The sequence below is a fragment of the Echiichthys vipera genome (assembly GCF_963691815.1).
Source record: "Echiichthys vipera genome assembly, chromosome: 18".
In the NCBI taxonomy this organism is placed as follows: domain Eukaryota; kingdom Metazoa; phylum Chordata; class Actinopteri; order Perciformes; family Trachinidae; genus Echiichthys; species Echiichthys vipera.
Window position 1 is genome coordinate 15,547,598 of NC_139843.1, and position 27,853 is coordinate 15,575,450.

The 27,853-nt window shown below is 41.9% G+C and overlaps 1 protein-coding gene across 1 annotated transcript; it reads right to left on the minus strand.

Moving 5' to 3' along the window:
- Nucleotides 1-948: 948 nt before the first annotated feature.
- On the minus strand, nt 949-27,676 carry itga3b (integrin, alpha 3b). The gene is made up of 26 exons (XM_083933234.1): nt 27,353-27,676; nt 13,588-13,715; nt 11,680-11,762; nt 10,775-11,024; nt 10,463-10,561; nt 10,125-10,329; nt 9,256-9,449; nt 8,684-8,772; nt 8,446-8,582; nt 8,104-8,190; nt 7,945-8,012; nt 7,627-7,772; nt 7,220-7,366; nt 6,496-6,593; nt 5,966-6,134; nt 5,741-5,815; nt 5,582-5,661; nt 5,293-5,370; nt 5,037-5,139; nt 4,586-4,762; nt 3,252-3,383; nt 2,285-2,398; nt 2,081-2,179; nt 1,862-1,987; nt 1,457-1,611; nt 949-1,088 (listed from the first exon to the last, which is right to left on the minus strand). The coding sequence occupies exons 1-25, from the start codon at nt 27,541-27,543 to the stop codon at nt 1,501-1,503; spliced, it is 3,186 nt and encodes a 1,061-aa protein (XP_083789360.1). The 5' UTR covers nt 27,544-27,676; the 3' UTR covers nt 949-1,088; nt 1,457-1,500.
- Nucleotides 27,677-27,853: the final 177 nt, after the last annotated feature.

Below are 27,853 nucleotides of genomic sequence, written 5' to 3' on the forward strand. Positions count from 1 at the left end.
TAACAACACAAGACAGTGTAATAAATAATAATCAAGTGTGCTCCCATCATCTCATCAACACATGTTGGCTAACGCTACACACAGACAAGAAGCTATTCAATTTAAAGTTGTTGCAGGGGTGCTTGGATGACTCTTGCCATGGAATTGAATTAAAACATCTTCAGATGGGTTTTAAAATGTATTATTATTACCAATGAGTTCCACTTTCTCAGTACCTCTCTGTATTTATTATTTTTTCTACGTGGCCTGACACACAAAGTTGCTTTTTGCAGTTTTTGAAGGTCAGTGCCACATCCATAACTGCATTTGAGATGCTAGTCTAGGTAATGTTTGCCAAACACTGACATGGACATTCACATAAAGACGCTCATGACAGAGTGAATGGTCAACATAAGTGCACTTTGACAACAATCTCCTAAACAACTGATGTAGGTTTATAACCCTTACATAGCCTATCACCGCTGAGCACAAAGTGATGCCCGGGGACAAGGCAGAACACAAACATACACAATCACAGAGAAGATCAATGGGACTCCCTCCTCTGATTAGAGAGGGAAACAGTCATGGTGGAAATAAACACGATGAATGACCAGCAACTTTGCTTGGAGGATTCAAAAAGAAAAAAAAATTGGAAGCTTACATGCAAACACCGTAATCAAAACAATTTACTTTTGAATGCAACCCAGATTCCAATACTGTAATCATCAAAAATACTTAACAAAGTACAATCTCTGAAACAAACTGTTCAGTATATTGCACTGGAAAAGCTGATGAAGTCTACTTGAAGTTAAAATAAAAATAAAAATGGAATGCACTATCCACAATTGGTCCATGTATGGGGCTCAACCGAGCCCAATGTTCTTTGTTTGCCCGTGTCAAACCAGTGTGACGGTGAGTGGTTCAGGGCCCAAAGTAAGGCCTCAGTAGTAGTAATGCTGCATCTCTGTCCAGTTGGTGATCCAGTACTTTTTCTGTGGCTCTTCAGGCTGAAATCCAAGATTGAACTGGTAGCGCTCAGCCTTGAGAATTTTCACCCCCTGGTGCTTTGGCATTATCCGGTAATAGATGGCTCGCCTGAAGAATCCGAGCTAGTGTGGAAAGATAAAGAGACGGTGGTGGCATTAAATAGGATACACTTAACAGCAGGAGAGCTGGGATTAACGGTGGGTCGAGAAGGAGATTTAGGACTCATAGGCTGAGGAGAATAAAGTTAGGTAGAAGATAAATCCACGCTGTGTAAGATGAAGAAGACGGATAAAGCAGTGAAGACAAACATATAAAGAGATATAAAGTGATCAGCAGTGCGCAGTATTAGCCTGAGGGAAGTAGAAGCAATGTTAGATACAAGCAGCAAACATAAAAGAGATAGAGAAAGTTAGGTGTTAAGAAAGTTGAATCAAAGCCAAAGCTTAATTAATAGTATCCATAGAAAACCCATTCGTAGGGGTGATGTTACCCAAAAGCCCCACTGGTGTGTGCTGTTGGGGGACCCATGGGGCCTCAGTAGTCCTCAGTCAGCCTCTCTGTCTCAGAGGGCTGGATCTTCATCTCAGCCTTCTGGGCTTTGGCCTCATACATTTCCCTCCTGCTGGCCCTCTGGAAGAAGCCACACTGGGTGCAGGCGAGGAGGGTTCATGGGAAAGGAGGGGAGGTGCAAGTCAAACATTAGACTAAAGGCTAGATATGACGATTGGAAATCAGTTGCATGAATGGGTCAACAGCTATCTAATAATCCAGAGAAGACCGCTGGGGTGAGAAAAAAAATAAATACATGTGGAGAGATTCAGAACTATTCAGAGTCTCTGTGTCTGAAATACAGCATGTGAAAGAGTATCAGTGCAAAAGTGATTGGTAGTCTCACCTTCCACATTATAAGAATGATAATTCCCAGGAGGAGAATTCCCGCTACGGCTGCGGAGATGATAATCCACAGCGGGAGCTCGTAGGGTGGCTCCACACCCTCCAGTGGTTCTATTTCGACCGTGAACTACAAGAAAGGCGGAGAGAGACAAGTAAAGTCATTGTCATGATCATCATCATCATCACCATCATCACCACCATCATCATCACCACCACGCACCATGTTGACCTGACTGTCCATGCTGATGGTTGGTTTATCTGTAATTAGCTTCAGCGTGGCTTGACCTCTGACTGTAATTCTCAGGGCGTTGGAATAGTCCTGCATCAAAACATTTTTACGAAAAGAAGTCAAAGGAAGCCATGGACAATTTTATGAAATGATTAATAATATGCGCGTGTATTTGTGTGTAGCTGGAGAACTTACCTCTAGCATCGTACTGTTCCACAAACGGGACCGGACGTAAATCTTGGCTGAATCCGTCATGTTGAGCAGCGGACAGGTAAATGTCACACATCGGGCTGTCCCCTTGGAGCATTCCTTCAACACACGACAACAAAGAGTGACCGTAAACACAGGGTTCCTACACATTTTCAATTTCAAAATTCCATACTTTTTCAGACTCAAATTTTCTCTATATGAGGCGGCACGGTAGTGTGGTGGTTAGCACAGGTTCGAATCCCGACTGGGGCCCTTCTGTGTGGAGTTTGCATGTTCTCCCCGTGTCTGCGTGGGTTTTCTCCGGGTTCTTCGGCTTCCTCCCACAGTCCAAAGATATGCTCGTGTTAGGTTAATTGATGACTCTAAATTGCCCGTAGGTGTGAATGGTTGTCTGTCTCTGTTCGTCTCTATGTGCCCTGCGATAGACTGCCGTCCTGTCCAGGGTGTACCCCGCCTCACGCTCAATGTCAGCTGGAATCGGCTCCAGCCCCCCGCGACCCCGATAGGGGCAAGCGGTTGAAGATAGATGAATGAATGAATGATGAAGATTCGCTATAAGGATGTGGCAGTTTAGAAAATGTCTATTAATGTCTAGGAGCCCTTATGTTTAAGGTAAGTTATTGTTATAGAAATCTCAATGCGAGTAAAGTTGGAAGGGGAAAGTAGGTTGTTGCTATTAGTTTCTAGGCACTCTAGGGGTCTACCAGACTGAAATATCTCAGCAGCTATTAAAACGAAATTTAGTAGAAAAATACATCATCCCCAGAGAATGAATGTTACTGACTTTGGTGAACCCCTGACTTTTCTTCTGGTCGCACCATCAGGTGGACATTTGTGATTAATAGTGAAAAGTCTTTGAAATATGTTGCAGGCATTCAAAGTCTACATATGTTTCACATGATGCGTTAAAGTTGTTCATGAGAGATCTAGATAATGCTGATCAATTTCTTACCAACAGGTAGGTCTCTTTGCGATGACCGAGCAGTGTGATAGCTGCCTGGGGCTCTATATTATGGGGCTTTGTCGTATCATCATCATCCAACACGATCTGTCGTTTAGTGCGCTTCTGTCCACTCTCTGAATGCTGGAAGACAAGGAAGAGAAGGAAAAATTAAAGAAGGGAGCTGATGAGCCAGAGACATGACATCAGAGGGCTTGTGGTAATAACTGGTTTTGATAGAAACATTACAAAATTATTCTTAGAATAGCACTTAAAATAATTTCTACTGTCTAAATCTAGGCTGCACGCATTATGACTTTCTATTTGGGGCTCTCTGAGGTCTGTATGTGGTGACACAGATGTTTTTTTCCCCCAAAATGTATTTCTGACCAACTGTGGTTTGGCTTCGAGGCCATTTTCACACCCCTTTTCTGCTGGATTTACTCATACAGCTCAGGCTGCTTCAGCTCACACACTCAAGTCAGGGTGTAATTTATCAGCTCATGTAGTCTTATAAAGCTGTGCACAGCAAAATGGCAGGGAAGTTAAAGAACATTTAGTCTGGCTTATTATCAGCCTAGTTCAGTGTAATTCATCAATGAACTGCTTACATAAAAGTATCTGACCGGTAACAACAATTAACTAAATTAAACTGTGAGTATCTGTCACACAGTTGTTAGCATGCTAACGGCATGGAGATGTCAGTCTGACATTCCCATTAGCCTCAGCTTTACTTTGTGCTTAGTGCTAAGTAGCATAAGTTAGCATGCTAACATGCGAAACGAAAAGGGTGAACATGGTCAACAGTAGCCTACACCTGCTAAATATCAGTATGTCAGCAGGGTCATTGCGAGAATGTTAGCATGCTGGCAACATAGCCTACTTTGGTTTATGACTAAATACCTGCAAAACACGATCATCCCATCAGCCTCAGCTATATCATGATGTACCGTTTGTGTTAAGTGCTAATACAACAGCATGGTAACATGCTAAACTAAGACGGTGAACATTGTTAAGTGTTATTTATTGGACTATGTTATTGGTTTCTCTCAATCTCCCTCTCTGTGTTGGTGGCTTTTCAGTAATGGGACATTTTTGGATGTGTGTGCATGTCTTGGGTGTAGGCGTAGGAGTAAGCTGTATAAAAAAAGAACTGAAATACAGCAAACCACGACAGGTTTCAGAGGTCTGAATATGAACCCAGGATGTGTTGGTTCCAATCACCAATCTGAATCTTTATTATGAGTCCAATATGTTTGGACATTTAGAAAAAAAATAGGCATAAACAAACACTGGGAAAAGGAGAATATTGTGGCTTTAAACCAAAGCATCAAAAATAATCTTACAGTTAGGTTAAGCAGGTTGACAATTTCTCCAGGAGGGTTACATTCCACCTCTGATTCCCCTTTAACAACAATCTTCGTCAGGTACAGCAGCCACTTGCCGTTGGCTACTTCAAAGGGCCACTCAAACTCAACAGCCAGGGTCCCCATATCTCCCAGAGGCTGTCCGCGCATGTTCACCTAGTGTCAGCAGACAAAAAAGGAAACTTTTGTGAAATAATAATAATATGAGGAGACAGCCAGGACTGTGACTTTGTAACCTCTAAATAGTATCCACCCCGGTCATGCTTACACCACAAACCAAGGCTCACATAACAATCCCTCACCACGCAATATTAAACTTGAAGAATGAAAGTTTTGGCTTCAAAGACAGGGTGGAGAAATGTGGGTAGCATGCATTGTATAGACAGTCCTGGAGGTCTTATATAGTTTGAGAGTGGTGGAGGTGACTCACATTGAAGGTGAACTCCACCAGACTGCCCACGTCACTAGTGTTGACCATGGCTGACTCGCCCATCACCGTCCCACTGAATTCTGTTTGCACCAGTGGGTTTGCTCTGGACGGGGTGACAGAAATGATTGTACACTGTGCAAGTAAAAACTGACGTGGAAGATAATGTGATGTGACATTAACTACTTTGGTGTCCACGTCACTCCTGTGCTCTTTACTGTATACAGTATGCCATGAGTTGTTAGTTAATGGGACTCACATGGAGAAGGAAGGGAGGATGGTGTTTTCAATCAGCAGGGCCACAGGCACAGGCTCCAGGTCACTCTGCTCACTGAGACTGGAGAAACAACCCTTGTTATAACATTATGTGTCAGAGAAATATTCCATGATTGTTTTAGAGCCACTAGAGCCAAAATGCAACTTTAAATGTTGCACTGATGTACTATTAGGAACAACTAAAAAAAAAGAAGAAGCTAAACTGTGGAAAACTGGAACCCAAACCTTCGATATAGAGGAAATACAATCATGCATCAAAGTTAGGCACTTACGTGGACAAAAGCAGCTGCGACACAATCTCTTGTGTGTACAAATTGATCCCTGAGGTCTCAAGCTTGATGACAAGTGACACCTGATAATAGAAGCAAGAGTGTCAAACTCAGCTCAGCAGAGAAGAAGAGTTTCTGACAGAAAAATCCTTTCAAACATACCTTTTCATTGCCTTTAAGTGGATTCCCCAACTCACAAATCACTGTGCCTTCAAAACTGCATTCGACGTCATGGTCCTAAACACACAATCAGCATATTGAGAGAGTGCACAAAAGGATTTCCTTTCTATGATAATGATATTTAGAGATTTAACAGTGTAATATAACACATGGCAGGAGGAAATCATGGACATTTTTCAGTCGTCTGCTGCCCTCCAGTGGACGTACCGATGACCTGACACCAGAGTATTTCAGTGCTTCAGGGATTGTGACATTGAGCATGGCCTGGTGTGCGTCTTCACCCAGCTTCCCCCGAGTAGGGAAGTTGGTCACCTCCACTAATAGCTGTATCCTCTTCATATTGCTGTTGAACTGAAGAATCTGGGATTTGCCATGCCTGAACACACGGATACAGGGACAATGTATTATTTCTTCGCTTAAAAATGTTTTGTTGGCTAATAAATACATTTACAGCCTTATTTATATCCTTGCTTAGGTAGCTTAGCTTAGCATAAAAGGCAAAAGGCAATTGCATGGATTAAACAAACAATATATGACATATTTTCTCTTTCCAGTCTGTATGCTTAGCTAAGCTAAGCTAAGCTAAACAGCTGCTGGTGCAAGCTAAAATTTACCGTAAAGGCATGAGTGGTATCAATCTTCTAATCTAAGTCTTGGAAAGAAAACAATAATCATATTTTCCCAAAAGCTATCTGTGACATTTGTTAAAATTTTCATTACTAAGAATTTCATTTCACCTGGGGAAGGGCTTGTCCTTTTCGTCAGCAAACTTGGCTGTCAGCTGTAGGTTACTGCTACATTTGTTGTCTGTGCCACACTCCTTCTGAAAGTGAATCTGTAGGAATAAGAGCAAATAGTATTACATTACATTACATTTAGCTTTTGGCAAAAGTGCCTTCCAATAAGTGCATTCAGTAATTAGGGTACAAACCAGATAAGCTAGTTTTAAGTAAATGCTTAGCTTCAAATAAGCCAAACTATAGTTCAGATTTTTTATTTTGTGTTCAAATAAATCATCTGCTTAGCCAAGGTACAGTCGAAAGAGATGCGTTTTAGTCTGCGGTGGAAGCTGTGTAGACTGTCTGCTATCCGAGTGATGATGGGGGGGCTCGTTCCACCATTTAGGAGCCAGGATATCTAACATTTGTGAATTACGTGTGACTAGGTGTTCCTCTCAGTGAGGGAGCAGCAAGCCAATTTGCCGATGCAGAGCGGAGTGGGCGGGCTGTAGGGGTGTAGGGTTTGATCACCTCCTGGATGTAAGCTGGGCCTGATCTGTTAATAGCCCGGTACGCAAGTGCTAGTGTCTTGAAGCGGATGCGAGCAGCTACAGAAAGTGAGGAGAGGTGTAGTATTACAACATACCTTACCTCAGGGGGACTTACTATCACATACATGTATACATGTGCCTCACTATCTATTGTTATTTCAAATGTGACCTGAGTACGCATCACTCCATACCTCAGTTATTTGAGTGAGTTTCTGCTCCTGGCTGAGAATTGGGAAGAAGTCCAGGTTTTGCAGGGAACGTCTGGATTTAGGTTTTTGTTCATGTAAAGACAAGCTGAGGGAAAAGACCACTGGCTCCAGTTTGTCCCTCACAGGCGCCTGCAGAATCAACCAAGAATAATATATTAGCAACAGCAGCTTCTCAAATAATGTGAAACAACAAAACAGATGTCCATAACAGTCAATAAGATATCTCACACACACACACACACACACACACACACACACACACACACACACACACACACACACACACACACACACACACACACACACCCACACACACACACACACACACACACACACACACACACACACACACACACACACAATATGGTGTATTTGCATTGAAGATTTACCACGACAGTCAGTTTCAGAGTATGACACTTGGATTTGGAAGATGGTAGGCTCAGAAAGCCAGTATATGTGTCATCATTATTGTCCTCAAAACGAACACGAGGGCTTCTCCTCCTATCTGCGTCGGCCTCCACCGTGTACTTTATCGCTTTACAAAGTAGAAACACACAGTACATTTTACACATTTTGTAAATTATAGATATACATATTAAAAATTGCAGCTTTATTGTATGCATTGTGAAATTATTATTATTTTACACATTACATGATTTGGCATTGGTAAAAAAAATCAGTAATTTAGGTAAAGGAAGACGACTTACTTGTATTTTTCTTGAAGTCTTTGTTTCCATTGCTTAGAGTGAAAGACATACACAGAGTCGCTGTAATGCTGTAAAACACAAGGAAAAAAAACAAATATATTTTCAGACAAAATCATAAGAGCAAGATTTAGAATGAGATATTCTGAGAAGATATTCCACCATGGTGTATTTCCGGGACAATCATTGGGGTCCACAATCTTTGGCTCCACAGTGAAATCCTTCGTCAAGTGGAGGACTGGGCGAGCCCTGAACACAAATACAAAAACGATAAAAGGAATCAGACGGTACCAGAGTTACAGTACATCATCAATAAGTTTAAAAACACTGCCTTAGACACAAATAGAATTTTCTTCTTTAACCAAAAAAATGTCTTGTCATTTCAAAAAGATACAGGTTACAGGAGTCTCTCAACACACACACACACACACACACACACACACACACACACACACACACACACACATACACACACACACACACACAAATCTCTCTTATTTCTACCTGAGCAAGGCTATGCGGTTGTCCAGAGAGCCAACTAAGATGTCAGGGTAACGGTTGTCATCCATGTCCATCCCTCCATTGAGGGAGTAGCCGAATGTGTGGAACCCTCCATTTCCCACCGACTTACCCTCAATCACCTACAGGGGGCGACAACGGCACATGGGACGTCAACACAATAAATCTGGGCCCCTTTCAAAGTATGCCTGAAGTACGTCTGTGGCATGAAGTCAGATGTTACCTGACTAGGCTCCTCTGAGATTCCCTTTTTACTTCCCATCCATATGTAGACTTTTCCTGTGTCGTGAAATGGAGCTCCAACTGCAAAGTCTGCACACATAAACGATGGCACGACATGTAAAAAAGGAACCACGGAAAGGCAGACTGCTGAGGAGACACTGAGGAAGGTCTGGAATATATTTTCCCTCTAGGTGGCAGCATAGTACTGCTTCATTTTTGCACAGCTTTGAAAATGCAGTGCATTACCTTCCTGTGCTGAAATAATAGCGTAGCAACAGTGCATAAAAAACAATAATTCAAAGTCTTAATGGGGAACTTAACACTTCCTCTTTAACACTGGCAGCAGAACAGTTAGTGCAGAGCCTTTCAGTATACAGTCGTATGCACAGGGGTAGACAAAATAATAGAAACACTTCATAAAATGAACTTTAGTACCATTTTGTAGTTGTTTTTAATTATTAACTTGCAGTTCGGGTGCAATTACTTAGCCTTTTTGGAGATTTGAAGCGGGTTTTTCAATTTTTCTATGGAGCTGAACTTTATTTAGTCTGTCAGTGTAAAACAAGTTCATACCTTCAAATCCGTCTTGGTTGATATCACCAATGGCAGCCACTGCAATGCCGAATGCAGAAGCTGTCGGACCCTTCAGCACCACGCTGGGGGTCTTTTGGAACGATCCATTCTCATTCATGTAGATATACACTGCTCCTCCCTGATCCTTCATACGGTCAAAATAAAATGGGGCACCCACAATCAGGTCGTTCCAGCTGTTAACATGAAAAGGAAATATCCCAAAATATGCTTTAGTATGCATATACATGCAAACGCACACACATACCAGAAGAGGGCATTTGTTTGAATGTTTCAAACGTTAGTGTTTCTCAAAGTCCTACAGGCCTAACAAGGTTTCACCCGTGCATTGAGGAAGACACATGATTTCATCATGATGTCATTAGGAACATCTTATCTCAGCTGCTGAAGGGACAGGTTTTCTCCTCTCATCTCTGCGCATACATACATCAGTGTCATTCATTCTCTGTGCAGGCGGATCATAGCTACAGAGCACTCAAGCGTGAGGCAGCACAAAAGCACAAGATACAGTTACAGACAACCCACGAACCTATGCAAACTTATGCTTTTACTTTCTCTCCATCTGTGAATTTAGAAATCATTAGCAGTTTATGATTTAAATATGGCAGTAAGTGGCAAGATTAGGTTTTAAATCAATGGGATACCAATTTATTTTGGTCCCTGTCGTAAAACATATCTTGAGGCACTGATTTTTTTCTCATTTGGAGAACACTGTTTGGATATTTATTAAAAATGTTCTTAAACCAAGGACATAATGAATAAATGTCTCTTTGATTCCCAGCATGTATTATAGAAGACAGATATAAGACTAAAGCTAGTGTAAATTTTCAGTGTGGTGCACAGAGACGTACTCGTCATTGTTGAGGTCGGTGACAGCCAGGCTGCTCCCAAAGTACGAGCCCACTTGCTCCCCAGGGATGATGAGCTCTGGCAAAATGTTTTTGTCAGTCTTTATCCCAAACATCACAGAGCCCTTGGACTCGTCCCTGGGACTCCCTGTCACCACTGTGTAATCGTCGTGGATCAGCAGCTTCTTCTCCTCAAGAACTGAGTAACCTGCGCAAGACAGAATTTGAGATTCACTCTTAAACTGTCACCTGACTGTGGGAGGGTTAAGAGGCCTAATAAAGCATGGGGAAGTGTATCAATGTATATATTTATATGATGCAAAAACATACTGTATATTTACCCATGTAACTGTATCGTTTATCAAGCTGCCCGATCGCTTTGCTTATAGAGTCCCAGGAATTCAATGGATCTGGATTTCTCCACTTTACATGGACATTTCCTTTATAACAAAGCAGAATTAGACAACAATGTTGTGTCTGCGTCATGCACAACGGACAGGTTTTTCCAGACAGAGAATGATCCCAGTGTAGACTTAACAATAGAATTTAGCAGACTTGCACATGGTTTAATCCCTGTCTGTGAAACCAGCCCATTATTTCAGTGTTAAGTAACAAAAACACACTCTTTTTGGAGGTAACTCTTCAGTGCCCACCTTGCCACAAGTAGCTGCCTGTAGTACCGATGTAGACATCAGTGTCCGTCATGCCTCCTGATATGCCCATGTTGCACATGCCTTCGAGCTCCATTTCGTAGCTGGGGTCGCAGACCTGATACGTGTCGGTTTGCCAGTCATCGTCAGGGTCAAAGGTCAGGTCGTTGCTCCTGACATAGCACTTTCCTATCATTCGCCACTGCTCCTCTGTGCCGCCTCGGATGATCTTCACATAGCGATGCCCGCACGCCTGGAGACCAGAGAAGAGTGTGTATTCTGTGTATCTTGTGATCATGTACTCATACTGAGAATAAATCAGGGCTACAATTAATAAAAAAAAATATTTCTGTACTTATTCTGTGAAGTGTACATTAACATACAAATCTTAAATTTGAAAAAAGCTTTAAACTTGTACTCCATCCGAATTGAGATAGCCTGTTTATAGCGGCCTCTTTGGCGGTATGATGTAGCTGCAGGTGAGCCTGTTCTTTCAGAGCCTCCATCTTGGTCTGTCCCCTTTATGTTACCCTCTTATATACATACACACACACACGTTCCTATTTCCCTTCTGCCCTTACTACAAGCATGACTCAGAAGTTGGAAGTTCCCGATTTCCGATTACAAGTGAACGCAGCATAACCAGGAGTGACAATTTCCCCATATAGAAGCAGATTTTCTCTTTGAATCATATTAAAAGGGGTAAAATCTCTCTACCTGCAGGTGTCATTCTGTCTTGGATGTGTGCATGCTGAGTGTATCATCTGGTTGCTTTATGCTGCAGTAAATATTGCAACAAGCACACCGTGTCATCTGTGACACAACATCGTGAAATACAAAGGGTTTTTATGTTACCATATAAATAATATGCAACCTGTGACTCTGACTAAAACGGGGTGTCATCTCACCAGCACGCGTCCCTCCGGCTGGTTTCTCTGACTGGCCACTGTCACACCCAGCCACATGCCCTCCACCATCTCAGATGGGTTTGCTGTGAATGGGTCAGATGTGGGAATTTATGGTCACATTGAACATGGAAATAAAGTGTGCACACTTTCACATCAAGATTATTCCAATGTTTGTTCTTTTAATTTCAAAAACATTTTATGTTAATTAAGCATATTCAATTAAAAAAAAAAAAAAACATACAGTCCATGTCAGATATGTCAAAGAAAAACATTCAACATGATTATAATACAGACACAGGAAAACCAATCCAAACAGTAAAGCTTCATTCAGCCTGGATCATGCCCTGACAAATACAAACCACAAGAATGCACCGTGACTGCAGCAACAGTCACTCCAACCTCAGAAGTGATGAGGAATCCTTTTATTATGGTTCTTACTCGTAGCCTCCGGGAGACCAATTCACCTCCAAGTAGTACAATGATAAGTCTATCAGTTAATAACCTTCAATTAGGGAAAGATGCACTTTGAGAGTTTCATATCCTGGAGCTAATCATGTAGGTGCAGCAAATGACCATGAAGGCCACAGGACATGCTAAGGGATTAGACTTTAAGATTTTCTGACGCACTGGCTCTGGCCATTGAATAATGACAGAGCGAACTGATTGTCATTTGCAGATTATTATTTCAGGTCCTCACTTAGCTATCAGGGAAATCTACAGTAAACTGTACGTGATGGAGTGAAACTCAAATTTTCATGTGTCAGTTTACATCATGGGGATAATAACAGAAACAGGACAGAGGGGGTCGGACTAAAAACCTTCTGTTTGTTGAATTATGGGAAATAGGATAGGTTACTCGTACCAGCTCCTCTTGTAGTAAAGTCCATTCAAGTCGATTACCAAATGCAATCCAAAAGGAAGGAACCCATTGATGATTTATTTAGGAATCCTCTTCCAATTTATTCTGGGGACATGGAAACAAAGTGTCCAGTACGGTGCGGTTGACGAGGGATGGGGAATCCTCCATAACAGTCACACAGCTGTTGCAGTATTCGAAACATGTCACTCTCTTGGCAGCATAAACATTTTATCGTCGGTGCCCATGGGCTCACAGTAATCACAGGCACACTAAAAAATGCCTGCACACCGAAAACTGATGCTATGTCTGATGCCATCTCTAACTATAGCCCCTTCCGGCAACACACGTCCCCACCCCCTCGCATGACATTTCGGTGCTGTGGGGAAATTCGCTGTCTGGGACTTTACCAAACCTTTGACCATCTATTATTTACTTGTATTTCACCAAACTGCCACAAACCCAAAAGTTTGCATGTTTTGTTGGAATAAATCATCAATGGGTTCCTTCCTTTTGGGTTGCATTTGGTAATCGACTTAAATGGAATTTACTCTGAGAGGAGCTGGTACCGGGGCCAGTAGGTAAGTCTTTAAAAAAACTCTTTCAATAAACTCTGGGTTCATTAACTACGTTGTTGGTGCTCCATTTTATGTTTAAGGACTCGTATCATGCTACTGCAGAGGTTTGGTGTTATCATGAGCAGTATTAGTGGTTAAAAAGTCGTTTTAATGCGTTCACCTTGCTGTCCCGAGCTAATCAGTGCTAGCCACGGCTGGCTGTTAGCAACTGTTAGCAACTCTCCGGGATATCTCTGTTAATAGTTCATACACACAAAAAATTGTCTCAATGGCTTATTTGATTATTTAATTTGCTGAAAAAGACCCTGGGATGATTTTACGCTGAATTTCACTTGAAAGCCCCTCTTTTGTTTAACACTGTATTCCTCTGTATCTTGATATCACTGTAAATGAGGGGAACCTTTTTGAGGATTAAATACAGGTTTAAATGAATTAATGAATGAAATGACAAAATGAGCTGTGCATCATGCTTACTCGTGCTGACCAGGTCCATTCTGGAGCAGTCGGCCGTGTCTGTTGTAATGGGACAGGAGTAGATGGCACCTGTTTCATTGACATTTCGTAGAGATTCGGCTTTCTCTTTGGGCGCTCCTGCAAGAAGCCTGGATAGACACACACACACACACAAACAGACAAAAAGAAAAGCAGAGACACATTATCACATCAGAGCTTTGTCGTGGTGGGGACAATATGGGGCAATCAACATAGAGACATGCAGCATGAACATAAAAAAGCTAGATGATCATATCTGATCAGATAATCCTTCTAGTCTAAACACAGAAAATCCTACAGGTTTAAATTGTGCATACATTTATGAGAACCACACACACACACACACACACACACACACACACACACACACACAAATACACAGAGAGTGAGCAAGTTCACATGATCTGTGAATTAATAGTGGAAAGAGTGGAGCAGTGAGCATGACCCATGACAAGTCTGAGCACCACTCACACACTCACACACACACACACACACACACACACACACACACACACACACACACACACACACACACACACACACACACACACACACACACACACACACACACACACACACACACACACACACACACACACACACACACACACACACACACACACACACTTTGCCCTCTTGGTGATGGACCTGATCTTTTTGTCCACTCACCCAGACACTCCCTACATCAGCACCTTTTAACACACCGCAGAACTTTGAAGTAGAAGGATCGCTCCCTCTTCAAGGCTCAGCACGGACACACTATTTACTGTCAGCACAAGATTTATTAGCTCCACTTTGTGGGCGGAAGGTGCCGACAGTCTTGTTTACAGTGTGCATGTGACACACTGCCCGCTGGACTATGATGGAAACAAAAGCATATAGCGCTGTAGTCAAAGTGTGTTCTTTTCATGCTAGCTTCCTGAATGTGAAAGTTAGAATACAACGCTGACTGACGCTGGCAGTTGTGAACAGTGGAAAGTGGTGAGTCAAGATATTAGTCAGCTTGTGGGCATATTAACTGAAGGGCAGCTATACCCCTGTTACACACACACTGATAAGCAAGACTAAATACAGATAATGGGTGTATACTTTAAAACACACCTTAACAGTAAAGTCGCTTTCAAATCAAAATGTCTCTCATGAGTCATCACTTCCTTGTTGCAACTTGATTTTTGTGTTCTCAGGAAACATGGCAGAAGGATGAGGCATACTGAACTACTTGTTATCTGAGTAAAATTAAATAAAGTCATAGATTCAGTAAAATATTTTTAGCGGTAAGCTGTGGTCGATCCCACATTACTCACAGGTTATGCAGTGAGTTTTTACTGTGTACCATGCTCTACCACCACACCACAGCCTTCTGTATTAAAGCACACCCTCACATAGACAAAATGCCCCAAACAAACTTGCAATCTAATCCTGAGAACATCTCGAGAGTCCAGACACAAATATTTTCTCTTTGATGTGCCACCTGAACACGAGCGGACTCAGAATTTTCTTTCTTTGCATGGAAATCAGTCATGTGAGTTTGTTTCCGCCGCTGATCTTAGATTGAATTACCCCATTAATGATTTGTAACTTGTCTAGTCGTCTTGGAGAAAAAACATTTCTGATCCTAGTTTAGGAGTTGTGCCATACATTTTTACTTATGTAATCTCATTACAACCAGGGTAAGAAGTGCACCAGAACTATATGGCAGCGACCACATTGCTTTACACTAAATATTGCATAAAAAACAGACATCGTCCAGCGATCGTTTGAAACTTAGAGGCAAAATCTTCCCTTCTTTCTGCTACCAGATGGGCATTATCAGCAATGAATCACTTATCTTGCCACAGTGATGACAACCAGCTAGAGCCAAGATGGCCTCTGAGGGCCAGCAGTTTCCAGTGGAGTGGAAGGAACAGGCCTTGGCTCAGGTAATCATTCAGTAATGTAGACAGCATCTGAGATTCCACAGAGGTTTGCGGTAGTTAGTGGGGCTGACTGATATGTGGAGAATTAGGGCCACTGTGAGTGTGGAGGCCCCTTCTGTAATCTACAGTATGAGTGTGTGTGTGTTTGTGTGTGTGTGTGTGTGTGTGTGTGTTCCCATACAACAGAAAATGTAAGCACATGAGCAAGTACGTAGGTGTGTTGTCTGGATACACAACTTGCCTGTCTACTTCCATAATCGTTAAATCAGAAGTCACGGCCACCCAAAATGTTTTTCAGCTGTAAATGGCACAGTGTCTCAAAACACTCACTTACAAGGTCAGCCATTCTTGTGGGGGAAAAAAACAAAAGTGACATAGCCAAAGCATTTAGAAAGAGCAAGAAAGAAAAAAGGTCAGCCCCGAGAATAAGCAAGATTGTTCTAAAACACGTAGAGGCCTGTTAGTGTGAACTTTGCACACAGAGAAAAAAACTATGAGGAATTGGGGCACAGAGTCCAGTGCTTATCACGCACGCTTTAGGGAGGCTTGGGTAACCTTGGCTGGCAGATTGCTCGTTGCAGCAAAGAAAAGAACATGCTGCAAGACATGGTCCAGCCCAACTTCATAAACACACTCACTGATGTCTCACTGTCTCATTCAAGCCACGTGGGTCACCTGTGTTTGTTGGAAATTCAGCACTGCTGATTGACACCATTATTTTTGACACACAGTAAAGATACAGCTTTAACACAGGGAAGTTGTATTTTCATGAAGGTGACCCTTAAATGAAAGGACAGTTGCTGACATTTTGGGAAATACGCTTATTCGCTTTATTTAGATGAGAAGGTTGTAACTGCCTCACACTGTCAATTTTTAGTTTTTTTGGTTAGTAACTGTAAATGAAGAGGGGTAACTAATTACCGCTCTAGTTTTCTGCACGTCATTATTAATTGACGCACTTGACAAAACACTGAAGAAACATGACATTAGCTGTCAAGCTTATAAGTTGTTAAATACAATAAAAAGCAGAAGAAAGAAGACGAGAAAAGGACAAAGTAGAGGCAGCATTAGCCCCTTTAAGTATTAAGCAGATTAGCACATTACCTAGCTTAGCCACGAGTGATTTAGCATGTAATTACGCTAGCTCTGTTGTGAAAAGTAGGAGTAAAAGGTGAAGGCTATTTTACATGTTAATTGCATAATATACATATTAATATGTGAGTGTATAGTGTAGGTGTAAGTAAAGCTACATTTTTATAAGTGAAGAAGTTAAATATGGTTATGCTACATGCTTATGTTTCTGCACTGATAATTGTCTTACTTACATATGCTGCTTATTTTGTAAAGCTTGAGGGGAATAAATTGTGAGTACATGAATACTTCTATTTCATTTATATATTTAATTTTTTACTGATATTGCATTTGTGATATTCACGAAATTCGTGAAGAAATTATAATTTTTACATAATTATTCCCATTTTCATTTAAAAATATATTATATTAATTTTTGGGTGGATCTGTACCAAACAAAGATTTTTTTTCTCAAGTCTGTAGGCAGCGCAACAATACTTAATTTATGTAATAAATTCATTGTGCAGCCCTAGTATACTGTTTGTTTAATCAGCCCATAAGCCTAAAAGTAACATATCTATGTTATCAGATGAAAACCTTGACGAAAAAGCTGTTTTTCACATTAAAGAACGCAAGTCAGCCGGTTAATGTGAGGGGATTTCAAATGATTTCCTAAGTCTTCTCAATTCATACATGAAAATCACCCAAACTTGAGTCACAAAGACTTGACTTGGCCATGACAACACACCTCATATCCTGTCCTGTGTGTTCTCCTATATCTCCCTCCTAGCTCATCACCTCCTCATAAACAGGCTGTCAAAGGCAAGGGAAGTGAAGGGGGGGCAACCTGTAGCTGCATTCCAACTGGAGGACATGTTGAAATTCGCCCCCTCTGCCTCACAAGCGATCGGCTGGGTAAAGTAAATATTTACTGTGGCGAACACACCCAGCCAAGGTGAGCATGGCCTGCATTCTTCAGAAAATCCAAGAAGAAGGGAGTTAGATCAGCTACTGTAAATTCATATCAGAGGTCAACTTATCTAGTCATTTCATCACCACTTGCCCGCTGGAGCTACTGACAGCGCCCCAAAAAACAAAGGCGGGGGAGGAGGTGTTGAAAAAGCAAGGAAGTGATAAGAAGGGAGTAGAGAGGAGAGCAGAAAAAAAGGTGATCCATGTCTCACAGGAGAGAAAAAGAGAACACTACAAGGCCTTCTCAGTTTGGTAAACAGACATATATGTCTATAAGTCACTAAACACAACACATGTAGCTCTCTGGTAGTTAATTAAAACTAAGTAATATTCTCTCTCACCCCTGAGCAGACTGCTCCTGACTCAGAATAACATCAGCAGCATTGAAATCAGGAAATCCAACTTAATTAAACATGACTAAACTATTTCGGATGACATTTTCCTCTACATCTTTCAGGCTTTAGTGAGACTAACAGGAAGAGACAATGTGCAGGGCCAGTCAGTCGTGCTTACACAAGAGCAGAAATGTCTCATTGAGAGTCCGTTCATCTTCATCTGGGCTCAGTCTGAACAGGCCTGTGACAGTGATGAGACGCATGATAAATGTCTGAAACTGGCGCACAACCCTGCTGGCCCTTGCCTTAAATGTCAAAAGATATAAATATTTAAAAATGGGTAAAGTGAGAGAAAGTGGACGACAAAGAGGCCGAGTATTATAGCTGCTGCGAGTGTGTTTGAGTATGTCAGCCTTATACAAGTGATGGATCACCTTTTTAGATAAGGCTTAGGGAAACCTGTTGGTCACAGGGTGCGGTCGTGGCCCTCAGGGCAAAGAAAAAGAAAAGAGCTTCAGCTTTATGTAAGAGCACCTCAGGGAATGCTTTTTCAGCCATGCAACTCTTTTAAGGACCACTGATAAAGATATACAATTTATAGAGATGACAGATGAAAGGGGATTCATGTAAATACATTATAAAAGCCATTACCTTTCCACCAATGTCTCTCCTACGAAACCGTATGGTACAGTATCTGTGGATGATCATTTTTGTGAATCGAGGCACATCCACAGGTCTACCTCTTCTGCTATAAAAAAATGTGATGCGTCAGGCCTCTGTTGTTGGACCCACTGAGTACAAGTAGACACACGCAGATGTTGCCCCTGGTAACAAGTTGTTGTGAGATGAGGATACAGTGGGGGGATAGGTGGAACAGTGCTGAGGAGGTTCAGTGATATGAGAACTTTAAAGGTCCCATATTAAGCTCATTGTCAGGTTCATACTTGATTTTAGGTTTCTACTAGAACATGTTTACATCCTTAAATGTTCTAAAAAACACATTATTTTCTTATACTGTGTCTGAATATACATGTATTCACACATCTTTTAGCACCCGTCTCTTTAAGAACCTCCGACTAAAAAGCCCAGCCTGCTCTGATTGGTCAGCGTTTTCATGTTCTCTGCATCTGTGCTCTCTGTAACATCACTGCAGCCGGGGAACGACTGTAACAGCACTGTAGTGACACCTTCTATCTATATACTATATAACTGTACAGAAGTCCTGACAGCTTGTTGCGTTATTTTTTTTGTTGCATTATTTTTTCTGTCGCATTTTTTTCTTTAATTAATTAATCATAATTAACGCGTTAAAGTCCCAGCCCTAATAATAATATTTCAACTTTTAACAACATGGGACCTTTAAGAGAGCACCAGGGATGTCATCATCCCCAACACGATTGTTTTTACTGCATAAACTGGCCAATTGTTAAATTATCAGATTGTGCACAAGATAACAAAAAAATGGTTCAATATTTTTGCAACAGGCTGGTGCAGCTTGTGCAAGACTTAGTTCAGCTAACGTTTGGAGTTGGAGAGCATGTTCACACCAGTCAAATAAAAGATGAAACCCATACCTGCTGCCTTACAGGAAGTAGAGCAACTGTGCAAGCTGTTGTGGATGATGAATGTCGGTGAAAAAACATACATTAGCCTTTACGTTAGCTTACTAGCATCAGAGACATAATAAATCAGTGTTATCAGCTAGGTCTGCTTGCTGAAGAATAAAAGTGAAACAAACAAGCAGCATATGAGTAAAATAGGTCGGTGTAGGTGTGCACAAAATACACTGACCACCAACACACCACTGAATTTCATGTTCTACACTGTGGCACATGGCCGGTCACCAAACTGCCAAACAAGTACAAGCGAGGAACAGGCACAATGCTATTAATCCCCACCCCTAATCCTAAATCCATTGCATGGACGCACACACCCACCTGTACTGCACCCTCAGTATTTATCAGTAGGATACAAAGCTATTGCACGACAGGCAACTCATATTGATTCCACGGAAACATTGCCACAAGCAAATAAATGGAGATAATATTGAGTGTAGCGACTCAATTTGCAGATTGAATTAAGCTTGAGGACAAGAGCAGACCAGGGCGGAGATCTCTTTATGCTCTTATAATGATGTAATGACTTCACTGAGAGATGAGAGGATATGATATGATGGACATGTTTTTCAATGTGGTCCGCTATTACTGTGCTGCTTATAAGGAGTCAGTGCACAGTGTGCGTGTGTGTGTGTGTGTGTGTGTGTGTGTGTGTGTGTGTGTGGTTTCTCTGTATCCCAATAGCACTGTGACAAATCGAGTTCTTTGTACTTTCAGGAAACACTCTCATAAAGCAGTACGTGAAGGTGAGCATGCACATTACTATCAGACTATTCACAGAAACCACACCTAGTTGTTAACTCACTGACTGTGTGTGTGTGTGCAGGAACAGAACATGGCTGACAGATGAGTCCTCTGCGGACAAACAGTGATACATCGGCCGGATGCAAGTAGAACAGTGGTCAAACACACCTGCCATCACCTGGGCAATATGGTCAAAATAATATTTATATTTTCCAAATACAACTTCACTGTGTTTGTAGTCACTGCCTGCTCAGAATGATGCATTTGGAAAACAGAAATGTGTGAAATGACTACATACTATGTAATAGTAACATCAAAAGTAGCCAATAAATAGCATGGGACAATCACACAGTAACATTCAGCCACAAGAAAAAGTAAAACTATGGAAGGGTGTAAATTATTAACAAAACATGCAAAGAGGGAAATGCAGTTTGTCCTGAATAATGGGCAAACCTAGCAAATGATGTGCACACTGCAGAGGCCAGTGGTGGTTAAACTGTAATTTTATATGAACAGCAATCCACCTGGTGGGATACAGTCAGAATACTGATCAATTTTAATCAGTTTTTTGTTAAAAAGCCTCAGTCACACTTATCTGCTCTTGCTAACTGTCACTGAGTTCAGATCGAAGATCAAAGTAGCAGACTTAGGATGCAGAATAATCAGAAACAGAGGAACTGACATCATTGTGAGGAATGATAATTTAGTCTCAAAGGAAACATTTGACGGAAATGAAATGCAATGCATACATTACTGTTGATCAAAAGAGAAACGGACCAATTGAATAGTGTAAAATAAAATAAAATATCAGGCTGCACCTGCGTTCCTCATAGACAAACACACCAGTTTAATCTCAGCAGGACAAACATCCTGTTTCAAGACCACCATCTGCCACAGGTGAAACAGTAACAAGAGAGCAAACTAATTTAGACCCAGCGTGACAAAATAAACACGGCAGGCCATCCCCCTGATAATAAACTAACTCGCTTTTCATTAGCAACAAGTAAAACCTTGTATGACAAGGCCAGTGTTATTTTGGCTTATGTCTACAGGTTGATCAGCTAACTAAGTTCACCCAGTGTCTGGTTTCACAGGGTGAATGATGTCAGACTGGCAACCCCCACTACTGCAGCACAGCGCAACACTGCTACACATGATTAACGCACACAAAAATATTCAAATCAACCAATCCGACAGAGATAAATACACACAAATGTATGCATACAAACAGGGCTCACAGCTGGACTGAGCCTGGACACATGTTTCTTAGTGACCCCACACCAGCAGACACATCATGCAGCCATAGCAGAATTCCCAAGAGACTCACAGTATCAGTAACCGCATTTCCATTAACATTTTGACCCCAGCTGTATGTAAACGGGGGAGGGAGTGGGGGGTCTACAGGTGGACTACCTCACAGCTGCAGTGGAGCAGACTGTTAGCATGCCCAGTTGTTTGAGTCTTCACTCAGATATTACTCAGCGCATATAAATGTAGTGCAGGTGTGTGCATGAAATGTCTGGTTTCTACCTGTTGAGGCTTGAAAAACGCCCACAAACAGCACTGGAGCAGATATTTAGCTTTATCTATCAAGTATTTCATTCTTTTATTTTAATTTACGATAAAGTATATAGTAGGAGACATATATATATACATATTTATAACATATTTTCCGCACATTTTGTATTGTTAAATACAGACAACGAGTTACAGCATTCACTGACTTCCACATACACATACCAAGTGTAAACCTATACTTTGGGATCACTTCCCCTTCAAAGACGAAAAATGGCATGAAGAGGGAAAGGTATTGAAGCATATAGTTTTTCTAGCTGCAGGCAGCCCTCATTAGGCCAGAGGGCCTGCTTCTTTTCTGTGCTGTTTGAGGGTATCTCTAAAAGCAGAGGAGAAAAGGGGGATCTCTTACAGTTTTGTGAAGATAGGAACAGTCTTCACTGCAGGTATTTCCAATGAAAGCACCACCATAGAGAATCTCCTCTGTGGAGATTAGCAGGAGGCCTGATGTCCCGCTGGGATCCATTTCAACATGTTATTAGAAGCCGTCATTCATTCCACTGCTACACAAAACGCAACCAATGCCATTACCAACTGATTGGATACAGCCAATAAATACCATAAAGATTAGGGCCGGTCACTATGGACACACTTGTACCTAACGTTGTGTCTGCCTTGTACACGGCATTGGCTTAGACTCCAATGAATTAGAAAGCACTTACCATGTATAACTTCCAACCTATAAACTGCTGTAACTAATGGATTCATCAATGGTTAATGAATCATGACTAATGCTTCATAAATCAGTTATAAGCTTTGGGTTTTGGGTTGTCAAGTTGTAAAAAGTCACATTGGCAGGTGTGTAGGGTGTATCTCTTCCTAGCAAACCATCATGTCTGCAGCTGAAAATGTCAAGTCTTTCATAAAGGGTTTTTTAACAATTGAGTTTGCCGTTTTAAGTTGTTAATAAATGTGTTTTTGTCCGGATTTTTCTCATTCCATTTGAGCAGATAGAACGAGCACTGAACTGTTTGCCGTGGTCATTTGACTACTTCAATAGAAATTGGAGATCTTTGGGTAGTTGTTAAGGTGACAACATATATCAGGGGGCTGTAAAGTGTGTAACACTCACTAGTTTGAGAACTCAGTTTTGGCCTATAATTGAATGAATAGAATCTGATGACTTACATCCAGCAATCCTCAATTCCTCTCAAGCGGCAAGGTATCCGACATAGAGCCCCCAAAAATAAACGTATTAAAAAAAAGTATAAAACTAACTTCCAGAGATAGATAAGATTACATGTTCACTCAGATGTTGTTTTTTACCATCCGTCCTTTTCACACAATTTCCGACTTGCTCTCAGTCTATGAGGGAGAATGTTGGATCACAGCCAAGTTGGACGCCTGCATCACTTACATTGGCCTGAGCTACAGCATGTCATGTATAACACATTGGGGCACTCAGTTTAAGTGATACTCTTGAGTATTACACACAGTCTCAGTGCGAGCCCTCATGTGTTGTCTACACTGAATATGTGCGATTACTGTGTGAACACATCCACAAGATAATGTACTGGCTCAAAAACAACTTGTTGCCATTGGAAACTATTGTAACTAAAACGAACATGGGCTCATTATTCAATATTCAAGACAGGTTTTGCATGGAGTTTATCTTTACACTTCAATGTCTATAGTGCATTATTCCTTGTCTTTAAAGGACTAAAACTGAAGTTTAATATTAAAGGTTTGAGCAGATTCTGTACAACCCTCCATCTTCTTCTGCTGCATCACATTAACTTTGCAAAACAGAAATTTGATTTAGGAATCAGGTGTTCATTCAAACAAACTCAAAGGGGGGTTGAAAAAAAGCAGAGCATGTTCAGACCAAACATCAGACTGTGTGTCTATAAACCTTACAGTAGGTAGGCCCGTTTAATCTGTACCTCACAGCAGAACTGGGAAGGCCCCGTCAAATTAAATGGCTGACTTTCATGGCCTCAGGCCACTGAAGTCAGACAGAGATGAGCTGGAAAAGCAAAGCAACTTCAACTCTGATTAAATATTCATCAGTGAGAGGGATTAAATCTTCTTCCTCTCAGGTCGCAGAGGGTCCCACCCACACAATTAAGGAATCTTTGTCTGCTGAAGGATGAACAGAATGATTTTGGACGGCTTGTGTGTGTATGTGAGTGTGTGTGTGTGTGTGTGTTCCCAAGGATCACTCACTCCTGTCTTGTCTCAACCTGAAACCTGGTAAATTGTGACTGTGCAGAGAAGGGTAATACATTCCAAGCATACCATGGGGTCAGGGGACTGGAATAGCCAATAGGTGGCCAGCTGACTGCCCAGTCCCTCCTCCCTACTACAACAGAGAACAAAAAAAGTCCTCTCAGAAAGAAATCTCTCAGAGACCTTAAATGGGTGATTCAAGGAGACGGGGGGAGTGAAGAAGTGAATACCCCGTACAAATTGGCCTCAGGTAGCTTTTAGATAATTCAGGCGCAGCCCTGCCCCAAGAAGAAGCAATGTTGGTCTACTAATTAGTCATGTACCCCCCTCAATTCAGAAAACCTTTTTTTAAAATTGCTTCAGCTGAGCCCAAATACACTGCTAGATTCTGACTTATTAGATAATAGAGTACATCTTAAGAGGTTAAGGAACGCTTTATTGCACTCGCTATATTGCAGAAGTGGGAGTGGAAACCCTCCGTCTTGACTTTTATCCTGGACTCTGTTTGACTCATGCATGCACAAAGAAAGGCCACTTTAATCATTGTACATGTCACGACCGTTTTATATGCAGAGATTTTGCATTTTTCAAACAGTCACACTCTCGTTCACCTATATAATGAGGAAATGTGTAACAAACAGCTCTATGGTGCGGTGAGACAGATCTGGGGCCACAAAGGAAGCCAGACAACAGAGAGGAAACAGACATGCACTGTAAACCTAAGTCAAACATGGGACACACCATCAGCATACTGTGATGTGTCTTTACAGAATCACAGAGTATGTACACAACTAGGTCGGAGTACTGGATGACCGTCTTTACTCAACAGTGGTGGCTCCACTGATCACAAATGGACTGTCTAAATGGGAGAAATTAACATACTGCATCTAACAAAATGCTTTTTCTTTTGGAGACATTTAAGAGTGAAAGTAAGATTGTGGTTGCAGGTATGTAGGTTAACACTCTCGTTTTGAATCAAAGAGTCACTTTCAGGGTTGAATTGTCCCAGTCTTTGTAATGACTAATTCATGTAGTTTTACTAGGAGGAGAGAGCGTATGCGGCCACATGCAGCTGCCTAGAGAAAAGGTGCTGGACCAGTGACTTTTTTCTGAGCACTCTGCCTTTTTTTGTGCAGGCGGTCCAAGTGTTTCGAGTGGAAAATCTGTGAACTTTTAAGAAAAACGTTAATTTCCTCCCAGATACTCCTGTTCAGGAAATTATCACGACAAAGACAGAAAAGCCCATTTGTGGTAGCTGATTGACTGGACACTGATGATTTTTGCATTGTAATCTTGTTGTCAGCTTGTTGTTAGCTATAGCCAACTAGCTAACATTAATGTTGTTGTCATAGAAACAAGATCCACCGGCAGCACTTTGAAGTGCTGGGAAGAAAAGCTCCCCAGCACCCTTGTACCAGAAACAGACGCTAAGTGGATGGCACCTAAAGATGTCAGGGGTCTAGAAAATACAGAAGATGTAGCCTATCTACTTGCTGACATGGTTGGCATAGTTTTTTGCTTTAGCTGCTTGGTTGGTGTCAAGCTAGCAGAAACTACAAGATGAACCGTTTTGTTTCTTCAAATTTATGGAAGTACTTTGATATTTTTTTAGACAATGGCTGACGCTGGGTAGAGCGTACAGGAGGCAGGACATGACGCAGATTTTGTTATTGTTCACTAGCCCACGTGTGCTAACTGGCTGACAAGTGTCTTAAGCAGTCCTGTCTTCTGGTTTCCCTTTTAGAATGACGAATACAGACTACTGCCAACTTCTGATATGGATCATTTATTTCCTCTCACGCAGATACAGAACATATGTGCTAGTCGTGTTCAAGTGCAATATTTTGGCCAAGACACAGGTGATGTGAGGCGACACAACAGTCTGCCTTTATCATCACTTGTTCTTTGATGTCGGTTTGGTGTATTTTAAGCTAGCTGTGGGCTAATGGGACTTTTCACAGCCTCCTTGTCCCCTTCGGCCTCTTCACCACGGCCATGTGGTTCCCTTCTTGGGTTGCAGTCTGTGAACGTTGACTCCATCCCTCTGGGGACAAGGTCAAGATGGCACATTGATCCAGTGTCAGCTGGACAGTGGTGTCCATTCTATAAACTATAGGGGAAATTTCTGCAGAGATTAGACTGATAAATCTTCACTGGTGGCAAGAGGAAGTGGGCCCTGGTTTACAATTTTCTTCCTGCATAGCCCTTCAAAGCAGAACGAGGACACAGATAACAGCAAGTTATTATGGACACGCTGTGTGATCATGGATGCGGAAGGATGAGGGGGGGGGGGGGGGGGCACTGTAATTGGCCGAGGGAAATCCTACACTAAACAATGATACAGTTTGAGGATCTCCTATTAAGCTGCAGAAAGATACACACGTCACACACATTCTTATCTTTGAACATCAACTAGTCCGGAAACAAAAAAAGAATGCACTTTCATGTAAATCCTCCCAACCACTGTTAAATCCACATGTCTTGGTAATAACAACCTACAAGTGTTACAGGCCAATGAACACCTTTATTGCGAAACACAAACCCACTTGTGTCTCAGCTGAATGTAATAGCCCCAGGATAGGAGGATAGAAAGTAGAGCATGGACACTGAAGTCGACACAGAAGGGACAAATATGGGAACCCATAAAGTGATCTGAAATGACTGTTTTTATAAACTATATCAGTACTTAATTTCCCACATGCCCTGATCTTAAAAGACGCTTCAGCGTGTTCATTGAACTCCACAGCATACAAAAACCCCAGATTGTAGTTGCTGGGCCTGTGTTCACCTGACCCAGCTGTTTAACCTGCAGCTACTGTACATGTTCCTCTCAAAGAACAGGAATTAAGCAATTTCTAATTTAGTCAATTATGCATTTTCAAAAATATGACTTACGTTGGAGAACGTCAGATGCAACAAATGACATGTTTTTATAACTGCCTTCTGACCATGGTACTAACTTCCGCACGTCCAATCAAATCTTTTAATCTTTGACTTATGATAGACGCACAAATGACCTGACACAGTTCGTGTAAAAACATGTCTACAGACCTTAATACAGGAGCTACTTTACGTGTAGAGAAAAGGAAGTGTGTGATGCGAAAACCATTAAACAAGTCCGAAGGGCAGACTATAAACAGGCCACAGGTGTGACACGCAATAAAGAGTCTTCGTTAAGCTTCATCGCGGGTTTTTGCGCAGTAACTGTGCGCAATAAGCTCCCCTGAGGCGGATCAAATGGTTGTTTTTCGCTATTCCACCTGGTCTAAAGCAGGTGCGCAGGCTGCGTATTTTAACCTCCAAATGAGAAGTGGAGCATTTTCTTAGACATGCACAGCGGGTAACTTACATGTACTTTCTGGAGCCCTTCGTCTGCTGATGCAGAGCTACTGAGAGTCCAAAGAAGCTGCCTTTTGTTTTCCCCTCTTTGATCACAGGAAACCGTTCATCTATGTTAAATCCACTGCAGGTTTGCGTCCCGTGGTACAAAGACAAAACAGCGCAGAGCAATAGTCCGGGAGACATGTTTGGGCTGTTCATGCCTCGCAAGTGCAGTGGGTTTCCCGCAGATCCACGATCGGCGTGCGTCCGGCACGGCTGTCTCCCGCGATGAACTCCAACAGGTAGGTCGCGCTTCACAGAAACCTGCCCATTGAGAGCCGGCTGTTCCCCCTCGCACTCAAAGGCGACTGCCTAGGTGTCTGTGCCTGCCTCCCTCTGCCTCTCCCTCCCTCTCTGCTGCCCTCCCCTGCTCTCCCTTCCTTCCTATCTGCCCTCCACACCCATTTGAAACCAGTGCACTGACTGCATTCACACACTGCAGAGTGTGGTTAGCCGCGTGGAACCCCAG